General features: G+C 40.7%; 1 protein-coding gene across 2 annotated transcripts in view; it reads right to left on the minus strand.

Annotated features, from left to right (window-relative positions):
• GPR137B (G protein-coupled receptor 137B) overlaps positions 1-14,545 on the minus strand; it is a 28,515-nt gene extending 13,970 nt beyond the window's left edge. The window contains exons 1-4 of one of the 2 annotated variants that reach the window (XM_032681934.1): positions 14,435-14,545; positions 13,880-13,962; positions 11,925-12,371; positions 3,243-3,292 (exon numbers count right to left, since the gene is read on the minus strand). In XM_032681934.1, the coding sequence (XP_032537825.1) occupies positions 3,243-3,292; positions 11,925-12,293 (419 nt within the window). In that variant the 5' untranslated portion in view covers positions 12,294-12,371; positions 13,880-13,962; positions 14,435-14,545. Of the gene's footprint in view, positions 1-3,242; positions 3,293-11,924; positions 12,442-13,879; positions 13,963-14,434 lie in introns of those variants that run through there. The other variant, XM_032681935.1, reaches the window with a different exon arrangement.
• Between the last annotated feature and the right edge of the window lie 3,412 nt (positions 14,546-17,957).

The following is a 17,957-nucleotide window of genomic DNA, read 5'->3' on the forward strand; positions in this document are numbered from 1 at the left end:
AAAGGTACACTCTCACATGCTGCCTTGCTTGTGCAACAGTAAGTACATGCTCTCTTTTTGCTCATCGTGGTCAGAAGGACCTCCTGCTGTAGCACAGTCTGCATGCCTGCATGTAGCATCAAGCTGGTTTGCAACTATCAAGGGCTTAGAGGTTTCCAAGCCAGGCTCCTCCTTGACAGAGTTTAGTAAAAAACAAAGCACTGTCATGCTCTCTTGTTCACACACTCCTGTACGTGCCAGGGTGAGCTGTCATGGCCAGTCACTTGTGCAGCTCTTCACATAATGATCTCCCAGCCCCCCTATTAACATGATGTGTCCGGGGAAACGGCTGCTTGATTTGACAATAGAAGTATTGTTGCTGAACTTATGAATAAGCACTGATGGAGATGCAGGGTGTCTCAGGGCAGTTTTAGGATCTCAGCAGCTGCAGATTAAAGGCAGAAAGTATCTTTACAGCTCAGCTACAAGGGCACCTACAAGGCATTAAGAAGCATAGGCAGTTTTTTAGAAAACAGAAAAGCGGGACAGGAGAGGTGCTTCCAGATTGCACCAGCAAAAGTGCAAGCAAAAGTTCAAAAGCCTATTGTGCCTAATCACCACTTTGGGACTAGTCCCTTTAAAGGAGCTGTGTGTAATCTGGTTTGGCTGGGGAAGGCATGTGCCAGAGTGTTCTCTTCTTTCTATGGCAGGCTGGAGGCACCCATAAGTTTTTCTTTGAGCTTAAAATCAAACCTCAGATAAATGCAGTGAGATTTCCCTTGTTTAACAGGAAAATCTGTTTGTAACTACTGCATTTTGTATGTGGTTTCCTCTAAAACCATGCAGTGTCTGAGGCTTGCACATGCACACATAGCACAGCAAACCTCATCCAAACCCAGTGACAGTAAGAAATACCCAAGCCCAGGGAGACATGCAGAGGTACTGTTTAAATATCAAGTTGGGCTGGCACAGGCTTTACCTTGAGCTCTTTTACTAACATCATGAAGGCTGTGATGAGTAAAGTTTTCTTAAAATTCTGGATTCCCAATAGAATTTTATCAATTTTTTTTTTGTATCTAAAACAATTCTGATTTCTGAGACCTGTGTCAATACACAGACTGCAGTCCTACCTTGCAGTTGTCCCATTTGTGTTGCCATTATCTATTGCAAAATGCAAATACCAGGCAATAAAGTCTGATATTTATTAAAGAAAATGGGAGGGGGTGGAGGAAATCAGAGTGTAAATTCAGAAATGAAGAAAAATCAGATTTGGTAAATACAGACTACAGACCTGTCTGTAAGCCTCAGATCTTTCTATGATCCATCACCCATTTCTCCTTCAGGATTTGAGCAACCTGATCAAATGAAAGATGTCCCTGCCCAAAGGACAGGGGTTGGATTAGATGATCTTTAAAGGTCCCTTCCAACCCAAACCACTCTGTGAGTCAGTCATCTTTCACCAGCCTGTTACAGTTAAGGTTCAGGACCTCAGCTGTGGGTGTGCATGTCTTACATCACTTGAATTGTCCAGTATAAGATAGGAAGTGAGGTCAATTTTATTTATATGCTCTTTTAGACATTCATGCTGAGAGATCTAGGTATTAAAACAAAATACAACTGAAAACCTTTACCAACAGAGATGAATAAGAAAGGAAAACTATACCATGTCCGAGAATGATCTGTATTAGAAATGCACTGGACAAGAGTCAGGGTGGACATGGAGCTATTGTGGGGAGGGTAGGCTGTGCATGAGTAATTCCAGTCACAATACATAATAAGTATTTAGGAATGAAAACACTCCAAGAGCTACATGCAGAGTGCTAATGTAGTCACTTCATAGGCATTGACTAAATATCACAAGCTCTCTTTGCCTCAAGAAAGACATTTTCAAGCAGCTTTCAGAAATAAAGCCTTGACACAAATATTGGTAATGGATGAGGTTCAAAGCTTCTAGATCTCACCTCTAAAGCCATCCAGGAACATGTCCACACAGTCCTATACCACCCTGACCTGCAGCCCAGGTTTTGTGCAAAGCGATGCTCTGTTTCTCTTGCCTGTGTGCACCATCAGGGGCTGGCACACTTGGACTGGGAGCTGGCTGGGACCTGTTCAGTGTGTGCTGTGCTTGTCTCCCAGCCCATACGCCTGGATTTCCTGCCCACAGAAACCAGAGTGCAAAGGGGGGTTCAAAGATGCGGTTGAGCCTTAAGTACACACTCCTGAGGCAGCCATCACACCCTGCACGTCCCATGACCTCACCAGACCAAGCACAGCCCACTCCAAGCCTGCTCTCACTTGTACTGCCATTATACCAGACATGGTTCCTGAAGTACTTGCTCCAGACGATTGCTCCTCCAGCTGTATCAAAACCAATTGGATGACAAACTTTCTAGGGCAAGGACAATGTTAATATTTGCCCTGTTGATACAGTACTTATGTTCTCCTAACAGTCAGCAAGTAACAAGTCAGATTTCAGTTTCAAATTATTCTGTTTTCCTATCCTGAATGCATATTGTAAATTCTTCCTTTAGAATGGTGACAACCTCTCTCCGTCCCCTCTGCCAAAACAACATTGCCCAACTGAGGTTTTTAGTCATTACCACAATAAGCATTAATTTACTGAGCTCTTCCTTAGCTTTCTGGACATTTGGTATACTTTCAAGTACTTTCTGGGAGCTCCTCCTGCTCAACAAGATGTCAAACAAATCTTCCCACCTAAATGCAAAGCTACCATAAACTCAACTATATAGAGTCAGGGGAGGTTATCTGTAAGCTCCCAAACACACCATCAATTTGAATCCATTCTCTCTAGTTCTTTCCCTTCACAATCCTTCTCTCATCTTCCCAAAACTTCTAAGTCTCTTATTACCACTGACCTTGTGTTAAAACATACCCACTCCTACTCATTCCTGTCAAAGAAAATACATCACGCTGCTTCTTTACCAAAGCCCTGGATCTGAATTTACCTAGCAATACAAATGTTAAGAACCTGTAAACAAATCCCCAGGGTGGGTGTTTTCTGCTTGCATTTGAAATATTTGCCTTTGAAATACATGATTATCTAAAACGGTCCTTGTGTTGGGGAAGGACACAGTCTTCCAAACATCACAGGGAGAAGCTGACCTCAGAACCATCACTGTAAAACACTGGTATAGAAATATGAATAGCTGAGACATGAGTGTCACAAATTAGAAAAGTTGTATCATTTCTTAAAGAGCTTGGCTACTCTTCTATATCACATTAAATGTTTGCATAGTTCTTACCTGTATTTCAGTAGCTCTGGGGAATATTTTGACTTTGCTTTGAAAATCACCTGCAAAACAAAAAAATATTGCATCAAACATAGCACATATGTCAGTAGAGAAAGATACTTGTGATCCACAGAAATCGTGTCTCACAGGTCACAAGAAATGTAATGACAGGTTTCATTACACAACAGATTTGCATGGATTGCTTGCCCATGGCAGGCAAGCTCTAAGTAAAGTATTAAAACCACTCAGCAAGTGTTCAAGATGTACTTGTGCACAAATTATCTACACTATTATTTTCATTTATTCTGGTTTAGGAATAAGGTCCTTTATACCTTTATACCAGTATTCACAAGAGTATTCTTTATACTGGTATAAAGAATACTTTATACCAGTATTCACAAGAGCACCAATGCCAGTAAAATCATAGAGGCAAATTATTATAGGCTCTTACATAACCTAGCAGTCCATGTCTCTCACATAGACCAACTCATACCACATCTGATGCTCTGTTTCTGTGTAGAGCCCATCATAGTACCCTGGCCTGAAATTAGATATATACATTTGTATCTATCTCGATTGCCAAAAAGATGCCACTGAGAACCAAACTCATTATTTCACTCCAAGGTATTATTTGGTTTCTGCTGACTGCCTCTTCACTATACAACAATATAGTGCTTTTACAGAGATAGACTGGGCCCAGCAGTTAGTTTGATGTAACAGAAAAGACAAAATACTGACATGTTTTCTGTAGCTAAGTAATATCAGCCACAGGTGTTTAACCATCATCACAAATTAGACAAAAATATACTACCATATTTTATATCTTGTTTATTAAAAAATTACAGGAAAGCATCATCACTTTTTTTACAAGCTACATGGTTTCCAAACAAACTCTGCTTACAAATGTTCATTTAAACCAACACCAAAGCACACCGATTGCTAGTATTACAAAACCCCCATGCTGTATGACTTATTCTGTGTTGTTTCTTAATCATTTTCTCCTCAAGTTATCCTGCCTTATCCATTTAACCTGGTTTTGCATGCCCTTTAGTAACGTTTGCATAATATTTGCTATGATTATCATGCTTTCCCAAGGAAACAGGATTTACATGATCACAATGTATGTGTAGGCATGTGTCTGCCTGTCAATCTGTTTATCTGTCCTTTACTAGTGTTAAAATACTCTTGTCAGAGAATTGATGGGAAAATACTTGAAGTATCAAAGGCATGATCCTTTATCACCCTTCTAAAAATTAGTCACTCTAAAGAAAGAAGAAACTCTATAAATGCATCTGATTTATGATCTCAGTGAAGAGAGCCCTGCATAATGATTCTACACACCACCCAATGTGAGTCCACATAGCACAATACTGTAAGAAATGCTCCAGCTATGGAAACAAAGTCAATCATGAGACATAGATCTGGAGAAAATCAGGCTCCACTTGTTCCAGTGCTCCTGGAACAACTTGTCATTTAACTTCTATTCACCATAAACAGCTGCCTTGACATGGAAATTTTTTTGTGACGCATCAGCCTGCTTAGCACTAGCTGAAGCAGCAAAGAACACTAAGCTTTTTAGCAGGCTGAGAAGAAAATTGAAAACTTTGGGGAAAAAATCTCTAAAAATATTCTGCAACCATTGATACTGTTTTCAAATAGATCTGGCAGTATCCCTTATGGAAGATTTTTGTGATTCGTTCTCCAAATTCCTGGGTCATGAAATCTCACAGGAGTTCAGGAAGTTGTATGTAAGTATGTAAGTTCAGGAAGCCCTGTTCTGCATTTTTGCTGTGCATAAAGAGTAGCTGTCACTTTTAGAGAAGACATGGGGTTCAAAACACTTTCCACATACTTTTTGTACAAGACTTAATGCCTACCCTGCTTATTCTGGAAGAGACTGTGAGCAAGCAGGAGGGAACAGATCCCTGACCTCAATGAAACTAAACAAGTAAAACTTGTCTCTAGGGCCATTCCACAATCCTCACCTGTTGTGAGTAGCACTTACTCACATATGTTGTACCGTTAATTTTGACAGCTTTGCACTGAACAGAAGAGTTCAGAGCCTCTGCAAAGAACTGCAAAAGACAAGCAATTTCCAGTGGGCAATGATTTGTTCTGAGTTCAAAAAACATAGAAAATTTCAAGTTCCTAAATACCATCTCCTGTGGTTCCCCAAAAATGATCCACTCATCCCTACAATGTCACAGAGCAGTCCTATCACATAAACCAATCCAAGACTACACTACCCAGCAAAATCTCCACAGACAACTTAGTTAAAACTAAATACTACGACCCTGCTGCAGATCCAGCAGGATCTCCAGATTCAAGATCACCAAAACAGCTGCTGCTGTGATTCAGGTGGACCTGTCAACCATAAATGTTCTGAATTTTATCAGAGAAAAATGACCATTAAGAAAGAAAATAAACATTGTACCAAAAATGAATGTTGTATAGAATGAAAGCTACAATATAGACAATTCTGACCAATTCACTGCTAGGCAGAAACGCAGGCAGCCAACTTCTGCTGACTTTGCTTAAACACTGATGGGGCCTTAGTTCATGAGTAGCCTTGCTAGAAGCAATGTGATTGTCAGAAATTAAAGGGCTGTTCAGTGGGAGTAAGGATGTCAGAAGCTGATCTCAATATACCTTACATGCGTAGGTGCAGTTTTTTGCTTTTAACAGGCATTTAGCTCAAGAGACTGGTTGCTCAATGGCCCCTCCCCACAGCAGTGTTGAGAAAGCTTCTAGTCAATATCTGAGTCATATAAGCAAGTCTTCCAGCAAACCGGAGCAAACCAGACTATTCCTAAGAATAGAATAAACAGCAAGCAGAAGGCAGGCTCTTTTAAAGCAATCTTTCAGAGAACCTGAAGATGAACGGTAACATGGAAAACTCAGTGAAAATCCTTGCTAATTTTCTAATGTCTAAAGGGTTACTTTTTCTTCTTAAAAGTATTTACCCCTTTGCTTGTTTTTTGAAGGGGAAATATCCTGTTTTGACTCCTTGTTTCTGCCAAAGGATTGGAAACCTCAAATGAGATTCTCACACTCCCTCCTCCACTCCCCTGAGGTATATGTCTGGCATAGAAAACTGTAGCAGTTCAAAAGGAGTCCAAAAAGCTCTTCATACAGCCAGGGAAAATTCCCATTGCAGGAACTGATGTAAACAGCTGACCTCAAGGGCGTTTTGCCAGGCCCCAGCAGTGGGGATGGCATGGGAGCCCATCAGCAGCTCGATTGCAGAGAGCTCTGCAGAGCTGCTGGGCAGAAGAATAAGCAGACAGGGCCAGGTTGTTTTAGCTGATGGGGGTTCCAGCTACAGTTATGAACGTCAATCAGGAGCCACTTTGGCCCTACAAGTATCAATGAAACTGGTGTCAAAGCCAAGTCAGATATTCCCAAAAGAAAAAGAAAATCTCCCTGAAGAAATTTTAGGTCCATGCTCTGATTTAGTGGAAGTGACACTGGTACAAACCTCTACAGTACCTCCGGTACTAGCTGATCAAGTCACACTCACAGGAACCACAGCTCAGCTTACCAAAAAGCCTCAGGTATGTGACAAGCACTTGCATATGTCTCAAGCTGGCCCTCTCCACAGGAATGAAGTTCAGCTTTATTCACCAGTTCTCATTTCAAAAACCCGATAAGAAGCATAGCATGCACTTTTCCTTCCCAGTTACTTTCAACATGGTTCCTCTCTTCCTCTTTCACGGGCCATGCAAACTTCTCTTTGAACCCTGAAAACCTGCTACAACCTCATGCAGGCCCAGAGCCCCTCATCAATAACACATGTACCTTTCTCCTGCTGTGTATCTTCCAGGCCAAGGCCCACCTTCCCCTTTCTCTCTTTCTCCCATATTCATTCTTTCATTTGGTTCAGATTTCCCAAAATAGGCAAGTTTTCTCTCTGCTCTCTAAACTCTACACAGTTTGTAAGGCCTACAGACATGGGCAACATGACTCACTACCACATTCACTCTTCCGTAAGTTGGTAAAAATAGTCCTAAAAGGACAAGGATGATTGTGGGGCTGACAGCCACAGTAAATTTTCATGTATAGCTTTCCTATCAAATTATTTTCCAAGTCAAATGATCTCATTCTTCATGTCAGATGCTGACAGCCAGCCAGTCTGCTGTTGCAATTTGTCTTCTGTAGATACAATAAGGACAACATTTTAAAGCAAATATATTTGCTGATGTTTTACCATACATAGTTAGACCCCTGTGTAGTTCTATGTACATCTAAAGCATGCTTTAAATTAATAATAAGCTTTATAATACATTATTTATTCATTTCTACTAAAAAAAAATAAATCTTTCTCTAAATAAAAAGGCCTCTCTGTTCTCTCACTGGTGAGAACTTTTGAAATGGTATCCTCAGTAATTAGAGTATGAGAAGTTCCCTTAATTTTCCTCCCAGAGCTAACATGTACCCCAGTTTCACTGAGATACATGTAAACTCTCCGAAAACCTTGTGCTGTTTCTACCCCACCCTGCCAGGCAGTTTTGGCATGGCCAGCTCCCCTCTGAACTGTCTTATTCTGTACAATTTATCTTGATTTGAAAGTCCCTGATTTTATCAGCTCTGCCTGGAAGGCAGGGCAAGCTTCTCAATGTGGATGCCAGAGAAAAGGGAAAATGGTTAGGGAGGAGGAAGGAGGGGTAAAATCTGCCTACCAACCCTTCTCCACCCATACAGTCTCTCACCTCTTTAGCTCAGCACTACTTTCTCTAGGTCCTGGAGAAGTTCCCAACCTAATGATAAAACCTACAGTCCGGGAAACTTTGCTGTGCCTGGCCACAGCAGAGGTCTGGGATTTTCAGTGTCCTCTATAGCTCACGGTCTTTGGCCGTGACCTTGTTCTTTGAGTCTGTAACCCTCCATCCTAGCCTCCCTCCTGCTTCATTTGTATTCTGTTCCCCAGGGAGATGTGAAGTCTGAGCAAACAGGACAAAGTGAAGCAAGTCCTTCTGCCCACCCCTCACGTGCACCAAAAAAGGCAACTAATTTTGTTTCCCAGAGCCTCTTTACTCTTTTGCCCACAGTACTAACTGTAAAGTCTGAGGACTCAACTCCGTCTCCCCTTGTCAGGGGCAGAGAAGATAAACGAAAGACTCCTAGGATCCTCACTGTCTTTTCCACTTTAAAATGAAAAATATGTTATCAAACAGCAAAATAAACCCATGGAAGCTGCACGTGTAAGGCAAATATATCTATGGGATTTTTGATCTCTCTAGGTGGAAATTCACACTTCAGCTCCTTATCTGATGGATCAGGATCACAGAGCTGCTGTGGCTTGATACAGTGCAGTTACTTGCTGTTGTCGTGCTATTGTTTTACAGAAGTGCCACTGGATCTCATCTTCAATTGAGATTTACTTTAATGATTTTCAAGTAGACAGAGGGTCTATCCCCTTGACAAGACAGGTCACATTATTATTTTTTCTTTAGAAGAGAATGAATACAGACACAGGATTAATAGATTCTAATATATTCAGTTATTTCATTAGAAATCACATTAATTTTCTCCAGTATGTGATTTCTGAGAGGAACTAATATTATATCTGCAGCACCTTTTCTATTCTGCCCTAAGCAGGGCATTAAAACTGTAGCAAAAGACCCTGAACTTGGCTCTTAATCCAAAGATCCCTTGTTATGGGTTAAATCTATTTTGATTCTAACTTCCCTTTTGCCCACAGGTCCCCTGCTTTAGCAACCTGCCCCAACACATTGCAGCTTCTTCTGCTGCAACTGCTGATGCTCAAGTCTGGGAACAAAACTCCGGTGTGCTGATGTCATCAGGGCTTATTTCTCTTGCTACACGTAAAACACAGTTAAAATTTCCCTATTGCTTTGGAATACCTATTAAAAAAGAGAATAGTTGTGGCTAACTTTCTGTCAAGTTCAAAGCTTCTTATTATTCTGAAAAATACCCTCAGGCACTTGTCAAATGAGGGTCTTTGTTTGGCCAGGAGGATTTGCAGTATTTTTTAATAACTTTTTTCCTTCTCACATCTATGTTTGAAAGTTTCCCTAGCAGTGCCACATATAGAAATGGTGGGTGCTGTACAGTAGATAATAAATACCTGCATATTCCAGAGACCCATGGGGTGTCTTCCAGTCCTCTATCCCTATCCTATACACAGTTCACTTCTTTCCGTCTAGTTAAACACCAGTGTAATAGCAAGGTTTTCATGCAAGGAGACACAGCTGCAGACCCTTCTTGCCTGCCTTCTAGAGAATAAAAGGACAAAAGTTGTTTCTGAACAGGTCTGTGAAGTTATAAGCCATTACTGAAAACAAAATTTTCTCTCCCCACCCCTTTCACACTAGTTCTTGCTTGCCTACTGTGGAAAGCTAGATGCACATTAAATACAAGATGCTGAATTTCAAGCCAAACCACCTTTTAATGGTTAGAAGTAAAGAATTAATAGCAGTGAATTAAAAGTATGTGCACTTATTCTGTGTCATATTATATTTTTACAATGACTGTGCTTGTATTTCTTAAAGCTTTGTTTCATCTGGGGAGATATTTAAGGCGAGATTTCACTGACACCAACCAGCTCTAGAGCAAACAACAATACTAATCTTATGCCTGTCTATAGTGGCTCACAGTATTTAAAGATTATGATGCACATCACAAACTCTGAATGTGTCTTGCAAATATTGTTTCAAAAGACTCACAACACCCTTCAAGATAGGTAACTATTACACTCTTTTGCAGAGGGGCTCAGAAGAAGATCATGAGGACTCAGGCTGACAAAGCAGGAATTCTCTCAAAGGCAGAACATTTGCCTAAGCATTTTTTCTGTTTCCAACCACTGACTTGTGCTTCCTGAATACTATCAGACAGCAATGCTAAAAATAAGTTGAAAGAACATATGTGTGCATTCTGTGTGCTCTCTTTTTAGATATTCCTCAGACGAAATGAATGTTACCCACAACACTAAGCCTCCTGAGTGCTGACACTCTAATGAGAGACTGCTGTGTCTCTCTGTGCTCACACCGGTCTCGGCTTCTCTTGGCCAAGAGCCAGGATGCTGCATTCTGCCTGCAGACTCCCATGGCAGCCCTTCAAGTGTGTCTGAGGGAAGGATTTGATTTAAGGCTACGACTTAATCCCAGCACTATGATGGAGATGGACTGTGTGATGATGGACGTTTGGCTCTGGGAAACTGCAGTTATCAAATAACTCTCACAATAGCTATGGGATAAAGCAAAGGTCACCACATGCCTGAGCTGGATTTGAGTAGCATGTAGATGAAAGGTTTCTGTAATCCCTTAATGTATCTCAAGTCCCAGGGAGTGGAACAGGGTGAGTTAACAGGTGTTTCAGACACTGAATCCAGAACACCAAACCTAAGCTCAAAACTGTGTATGTGGTTCTAAGTATTTAATACCCTCTACAACTCAAGTGATCTTCTTACAGCTGTCATGCTTACATTGTTGCTTTTTCACGTCTAGGATGGCGGATCTTACAGGCAGCTCATCTCTCCAGACAGGCTGTTCAGAATGGATAGGCCTGTCATCACCAAAGAGCACTGTTAAACACCATAGGGACTAAAGAAGTACCCAGACCCAGATACCAAGCTGGTTCCAGTTGGGGCACACAGCAACTCCCAGAGCATCCTGAGCACTGCCTGGTGTGCTCCAGGGCTGGCTGATGCTCTCTCGACCAACTGCTCCTGCACTGAGAAAGTGGACTTTGACAAAGGTCATCTGGGTGCAAGCTTGGCATCCTGCTCCAGGCACTGTAGTGGGATTGAGGAGATAGAGAACCCAGTCTCTGCCCTCCTGCAAGCTTCCTGTGTGATCTTAGGCAAGCCCAGCAGTTTTTCTTTGCCTCAGCATGTCAATATCCCACCCTGCAGCCCAGTGCAAGATATCCAAGTTCACCATAAATATTTCCAAGCAATTCTAACTGCAGCAACCTGGAGCATTGTGCAGCCTAATTCATCTGGCTCCTTAGCTGTCAGTGGCACAGATAAACTCTCAGGAGCTATTTCTGAAATGATGATACTATATCCTTTACCCCACTGTACAGTTAAATTACCTTTATACCAGAGAGTCCTTGAAACAGAGGGTGTATCTCTGTACAGCACTTAGCACTTAATGGGGTCCAGAGTCAAATCTGTTTGTAATACTGATAATTACAGAAATTTGGGTCTGCAGTAGGACTTGATCAACAGTTTTAATTGTGATACACATAGAAATCTCACTCAGAAACCTGCTAGCTAACTTAAGAAAAACTAGGATGTGGAGGGGGGTTGCTGGCAAAATTAGAAATTACAATTCTGACTGCACACAGAGATCAAGTCTGGTAAGCCAGGAGGTTTATAAAGTCTAATGATAGCAACAACAAAAATAAACCATAATAACAGAACGGCATTTTGGGTGTCCAGCTTTCAAGCTCTCCTATACATTTTTTCCTAAACCTTTAAATTAAATGACACCCATTTTATAGACAGTAGATATATTAATTGACATTCCTGCAATGATCACTTCAGGCTTCAGTTTCATTGTAACATTGATCACTTGCAAATAGATCAAAAGTTAAAATAAACTACTAAACAACTGAAATGTGCTTTTTGCATTGCCAAGGTAGATTTGTAAATTACATTTTTCTCACGGTTCTTACAAAATACTGCTTTACCATTCTGTCAGATTTAATCAATCAAATATCTGTACTTACCTGTGTGAAGTAAAGATTCATCAGGGTCAGGGTGAAAAACTGGAGGCAGACTGGGAAGCAATAGAGAAGCCAGAAGATGAAGGGGCTGAGAGAATTTGCTGTAACAAAGTCTTTGAAGTAAAATGAAAAGAGCACTGTCCTAAGAGAGGCCCAAAACAAGCACAGAAACAGAAAGACAGTTTGGTAACTGAACCTCTTGTGCCTGTAGTGAAGGACCAGCCAGAGCTGAACGTAGATGAACACAAAAAGCAGTGAATAAAAAACAGTATATACAATGGTCAGGCCCAACTTCACATACGGAGGGACAGCTGGCGTCAGGGTCGGCGGAAGGGTGTCATTTTTCAGTGGGTCCCACTCTGGGGCCTCCATTTGATATCAGGAATCGTCAGAATTATTTATTAAGTTTGGCTGCCGCTGTTGCCTCCTCCTCCTTCTCCTTTCATCTTCCTACAGCATAGGAATCAAGAAAATGAAAGAAAACAAGCTGCACTTCCTCTTTGGCAGCTCACTGTGGGCTGGTAGCACATGATCACAATTCAGAATGATTCATTAGGACTGCCTTTGTCAGCAATTGGCAGGGAACAGCTCAGAAAGCTGCTCTTTGCTGATGTCTCTGCACAAATCTTACCATCCTTAAGTAACAAAGAAATCCACCAGCCCCTGAATAGCTTACTGCTGATTTTTTTCGAAGGAAAATTATCTGGATTTTAAATCAGTTAAGTAATGTTCTATTTTCTACAAGAAGCAAGTACCTGACATTTTCCCAGTGGCAGCCACACTGTATCTTTCTAGTCTATTTTTTTGTCTTGTCTTCTGTTTAACAGGTACTTCATTTAGCTGCATTTTGTTAGAAATCATTTTAAGCACCTTCAAGTATTCATGAAATTCAATCTGCTGTAGTAAGCTGTAACAATTCAGCTCACCATTGCAGAAAGCTTTGTGTTCATAAAGAAATACACAATTTGCACACAAATCTAACACATTCAGTTTCTTCTTTTTCTTGTAACATAAGACATTTCATTGGAATGGGAGAAAAGGCACATCACGGCTTCCAAACGTTGCACATACAGGAACAAATAAACCCTCCTTAATACCCAAATTCACCAAAGCATATGTGCAGCTACAGTTTCTTTTCTTCTTGGTTGTTATTTGTGCCATCTCTGTGGAAACAGCTGACCAGACACGCCTTCTCACAAGTGTGCAGATGTGCCCTTGGGATGAAATCTATAAATTAATAGGTGCTATGACAGGTTGATGGGTTTGACTCATGGGGGTGAGAACTGAGAACTGAAACTGAGTGGTTTAGACATTCATAGCGTGGTTAAAATACTTCATATCTCTCTAGGTTATGTGTAGTGTCATATGCCATAAAACAACAAGGTTTTTAAAAGATACCTTGGTATCATGTCTGGAGCACAGCCGTGTTTTGCTCTATCATTTACAGTAAGCTGATTACAAGAAGTGCTTATTACTCAGAACAATCCCCAGGGAGGACCCCACATTTCTGGTGAACAGTGAAAAAAGATTCCTTTAGTGAAAGAGTCCATGAAGTGAACTAACACAGTGTACATGGTATGCAGAAACTGACACAGTATCAACTAAAATAATGATTTCCATCTTAATGCCTTGCACCATAAGGAGTTCAGAAGTACTATTTTGTTGAAAAAGACAATTACCGTAATTGTGCTTATTAATATAAATAAGCAGACATACATTTCAATAATTATTTAAAAATATCTCTAAGTGAACCCCATTCTGTCCTAAAAATGTCCATGCTGAACCCTTAAAGCTATGTTCCAAAATTCATGGTTAGGTGCTGAAACATAAGCAGTTTGATTTTCAAAGTGCTAAGCAAACTCAGGTCCCACTGACTGCAAAGGGGTTTGTGGGTTCTCAGTGCTTCTGTAAATCAGGTCACTGATTAAGGTGTCTAGATATGATTTTAAGACCCTTACCAGGTGCAGTCAGCTTTGGAAATCCCAGTTAAACAGCTTACAGAAGTAGAGCGATACACAGCACTGGGCAACTGTGGATTTGACTACATACAGAAATATACAGAATGCAGAGTGAATATGGGAAAGAGGAGAGAGGATAAGAAATGTCCAAACACTAAAACCCATGTACACGTACAGAGGTATGCTATAGCTTGTACAGAAGGAGGATTTTATGGCTTCAACATAAATAAACTTGGACTTAGTTTTAAATTAGCACCTGCTCCTAGATCCTGTGTATTTCCCAGAATGACAAGAACAAAAAAAAGTAAAATTTACTTTATACCAGGGTAGAACATGGAAAACTGAGCAGTTACTGAAGCAAGTTTGTCAAAGAAGCTATCTGTGCTCAGGCCATAATGTTCATTAGGCAAAGGTGGGGAAGATAAAGGGCCTGAACAGGAGTTTAGACAATATGCATAACAAATAGAACAGATACAATAGGTTATATTGTAGTACATACTGTAGAAGGCTCCATCTCCCAGATCAGGAAAACAGCTCCCCTATATTGATACATACTTTCTTCTAGCAGACAAGGAAAACATCTTCCTAGCCTTCCTCGGTTCCACTGGTAGGCCAGCCTTGTATATCCCTCAGCCTCCACAAACCCAGTGCACACATGCACTATCTAGAGGACATAGTACAGCAATAATAAATTCAGTGAGTTACACGCCACCTCTCTGCTCTCAGCACAAACTTTCTTCTTATGCTTGTGGCTAACGTTAACCCACAGTGGCCATAAGCACTGTATTGCTTTTTATCAGTGACCTATAACAACTCTTCACAGCTTGTACTATAAGTCTTTAACCTGTTGCATGAGGGTAAAGGCTTCCACAAGTTGCCTTCAGCAAAACCACCAGGATTTGCCTGAAGTATATTATAAAATGTACAGGAAAGCAAGCATCCATTTCCACTCAACAAACAAACTGCAGGTTTCCCTTAGTGCCCTTGTGGATGTGATTGCCGACTCCAGCTTCATGGGCAGCACGTTGTAAACAACTAAAGAAAATGGCTGTTCTCTTGGTCAGATGTTGCCAAGGGACAGCAAAGAACAGTGGTCACACAGATTGCATCACAGACACCTGTCCTTGCCAGTAGGCGAGCAAAGGTTTGTTGTGAAACTCTGCATTGCAGCATTATAAGAAACTTCCTAATAGATCGAATTTCCCATGTGGTTCTTCAGTGCTTAAGAAGTTCAGCCAATGCTTGGTCCTCAGCACACTTCTGCTGCTGTCCAGGGATGTTGGGCAACTCCAAACGATCTGTTTGTTACTGTTTTCTTTCTAAGGGTCATTGTTCAAAGAAATAAGCTTAAGTGGACCTACAGGGTTCAAAAAGTTGCTTGTCTAGGCTGTCCCATTGCTATTTGACTTGAAATGAACAAAAGTAGATAACATAAATTGCCTGGATTCTGCAAGTTGAACTGCTGCCCCTACTGCTGTGCAAAGAGGTCTCAAGTTCTCATCTTTGATGTCACTCGCAGTTAATGAATTTGCTGGCAAGACTGTTAGCGAATCACTGTGCTAAAGCACTCTGCACCTAATGACTCTCACTAGTATGTAGTTCTAGAAGTCTTTTAGAAAGGATTTTGCAGAAAAGAGAGCTTCTAAGAAGGGAAGAAAATAAAGTAATTTAAGATTTTGTTAGACAGTGAACTATCTTCATATTTGATATTACACTGCAGTAGTCCAGAAAAATTGTCCTTAATTACATGGGCAGGTTTTTTCATTCTTTTGAGGCTTCATGATTTCTTGGACTGTGTTTCTCATGACTACCAGGCTCTCATGGTTTAAATGTGAAGTACTAAGTATTATTGCCGGATGTTAAAGTCCACCCTTCTTCAAAAGTTGGTTTTCTCTAAAATTATCTGAAAAATTGTGAGGCCATTCCATTCAGTTCCACACCAGCTGAGACGTACCAGGAGAGGTTGCCAAATAGACAGGCTTCTTGCCAAACCAAAGAAAAATAAAATTATATTCTGGTTCAGCATTTTCTTTTGCTCCATACCCCATGACGCCTATGATTACAAAATTCAACAACAACATTTCGAAGGAAATAATTCTTCCTATATCTATTCAAAAAAACAAGTGTGACAAAAATCTGATGTTGAAAAAGATCTGTCAAGTAGCTGGTGGAGAGTGGGACTATTAAGACTCTTTGAATTAGACAAAGGATAGAGATACTGTGGAATTCATGATGATTTAATACACCTAATGCTTCACAATACTTATACCTCCTCTTCTTTCCTTTTGTATGTCACAAAAGTACCAGCTCAAGTCCCTGCACTCCACTCATTTAAATTTAAATAGTTTTTTGTAAAGGCAAATTCTCTGAAGCTTCTTGTAATGCGACTATTAAAATAGAGAAATTTAACTGTGTGGTGTAAGCACACACCTTCTGCATCTAACACTAAGGCCAATGTAATTTGGTGCATTACATCACATGATCATCATCATCATTTCCTGATGAGAGATGGTGGCCAGGATGCTGAAAAGAAAGGACATTCCCTTGGAACAGATTCAGCAATCTGATTTAACTACTGGGCAGGCACCTTAACCAGTGCCCATTCAACATGACAGATGAATTAGCCAGTAAATCCTGAACCTGTAATTTCTCATTTGTCTTTGGATTCCGAGAACCTTATTTGAAGCCTTTTCAACGCTACTGCATTGCAGAGCAAGAGTACTTAGCCTTGGAAAATACTGCTGATGGGATACTTCTGTCCTTCATTTGGAATGGGCTCATCTCCAAGTCATGGACTACGTCACCATCATTGGGATCCAGCGTCTCTGTGCCATTCAACATTTAGCAACTCTGTTAAAAGCCAAAATGAGGGCTGGGAACCAGTTTTCTCAAGGGAAAAAATGTCCTTTCATTGTTGGGCTTTCTCTGTGCCTGGGCATGTTAGATTTCACTATTAATCCTGACACAGACCTCATACTCAAAACATGTCTAAATAAAACCCTCATAATAAATCAGGATTTATTATTCTAATCTCATTTAGGTCATACAGTGGCGTAAACCAGTACAAATGCAAGGCCTTAACCCATAATCCTTAAGGCAGCCAAAGCTTCCATTGGCTTCACATAAAGTAATGCCTACGCATCAAGGGCAGGAACTCACCACACAAACTAATCAGAGTAATACAAAGCAAGAAAAGAATGGTTTCATGGTTTCAGCCCATACTTGACCAGAAGAAAATTTTCTAAAATAATTAAATATGTTACTCAGTGGATAGAAGAGTGAAAGAGACACAGCCTGAAAATGGAAGCATTAGAACACTTCTGCCTTTGTGTCCTTTTCGAACTTTGTCTCTATTAGGGTGGTTAAACATAGATTTCAGGCTCTCCTGCAGACTTTTCCATTGCACAACATGCAATAGGAGCAGTCTCAAGCTTGGAATTGCAGTCTGTATTCCAGACTGGTAAGAAAATCTTGGACACCCTGACATTTATGTCTATGATGCATGTTCCTTGGTTTTTAAAGCAAGACTCAGTAAATTGAGATCTAAGAATAAAAAGAACTGAAAATGATTTGTTGCTTTTCACTGTTTAAATAATTCTTTGCAGCTTTCAGTTTTCTGGATGCCTCCATAATCCAGAAGGACGCTTTGAGTCCATACTGGCTCAAGCAGAATATATCCTCTCCTTTGCTAGCCTTCTCTGCTTTCTTTGACTTAGGGTTTACCACCTTCTTTGCACCCATCCCCACCCCCCACTGGAAAAAAACATTAAAAAGGAACTAAAGCAGTTAGGCATTTCCCTTCAATGGGGATTCCCTTAGATAGGTCAGTCAGCTGTGTATGAGCTGACTGGAAAAAGGAGGTGGATTAAATGTGGACTGATAACAGAGGATGAGGTGGATTTGAGTGCTAAAGATCACTTGGCCCTGTGTCCAGGGGTTTCATATTATCTATGACACTTTCTGCCAGGAAACATGTCTTCTCTTCACAAGAGTTTTGATGGGTAAATAATAAAAGTCCATTTGAAAAGGGATGATTTTAGCCACATCCAGTAAAGGGAGCTAATTCATTTTCTTCCCT

This window comes from Chiroxiphia lanceolata, chromosome 3 (genome assembly GCF_009829145.1).
Source record: "Chiroxiphia lanceolata isolate bChiLan1 chromosome 3, bChiLan1.pri, whole genome shotgun sequence".
Lineage (NCBI taxonomy): Eukaryota > Metazoa > Chordata > Aves > Passeriformes > Pipridae > Chiroxiphia > Chiroxiphia lanceolata.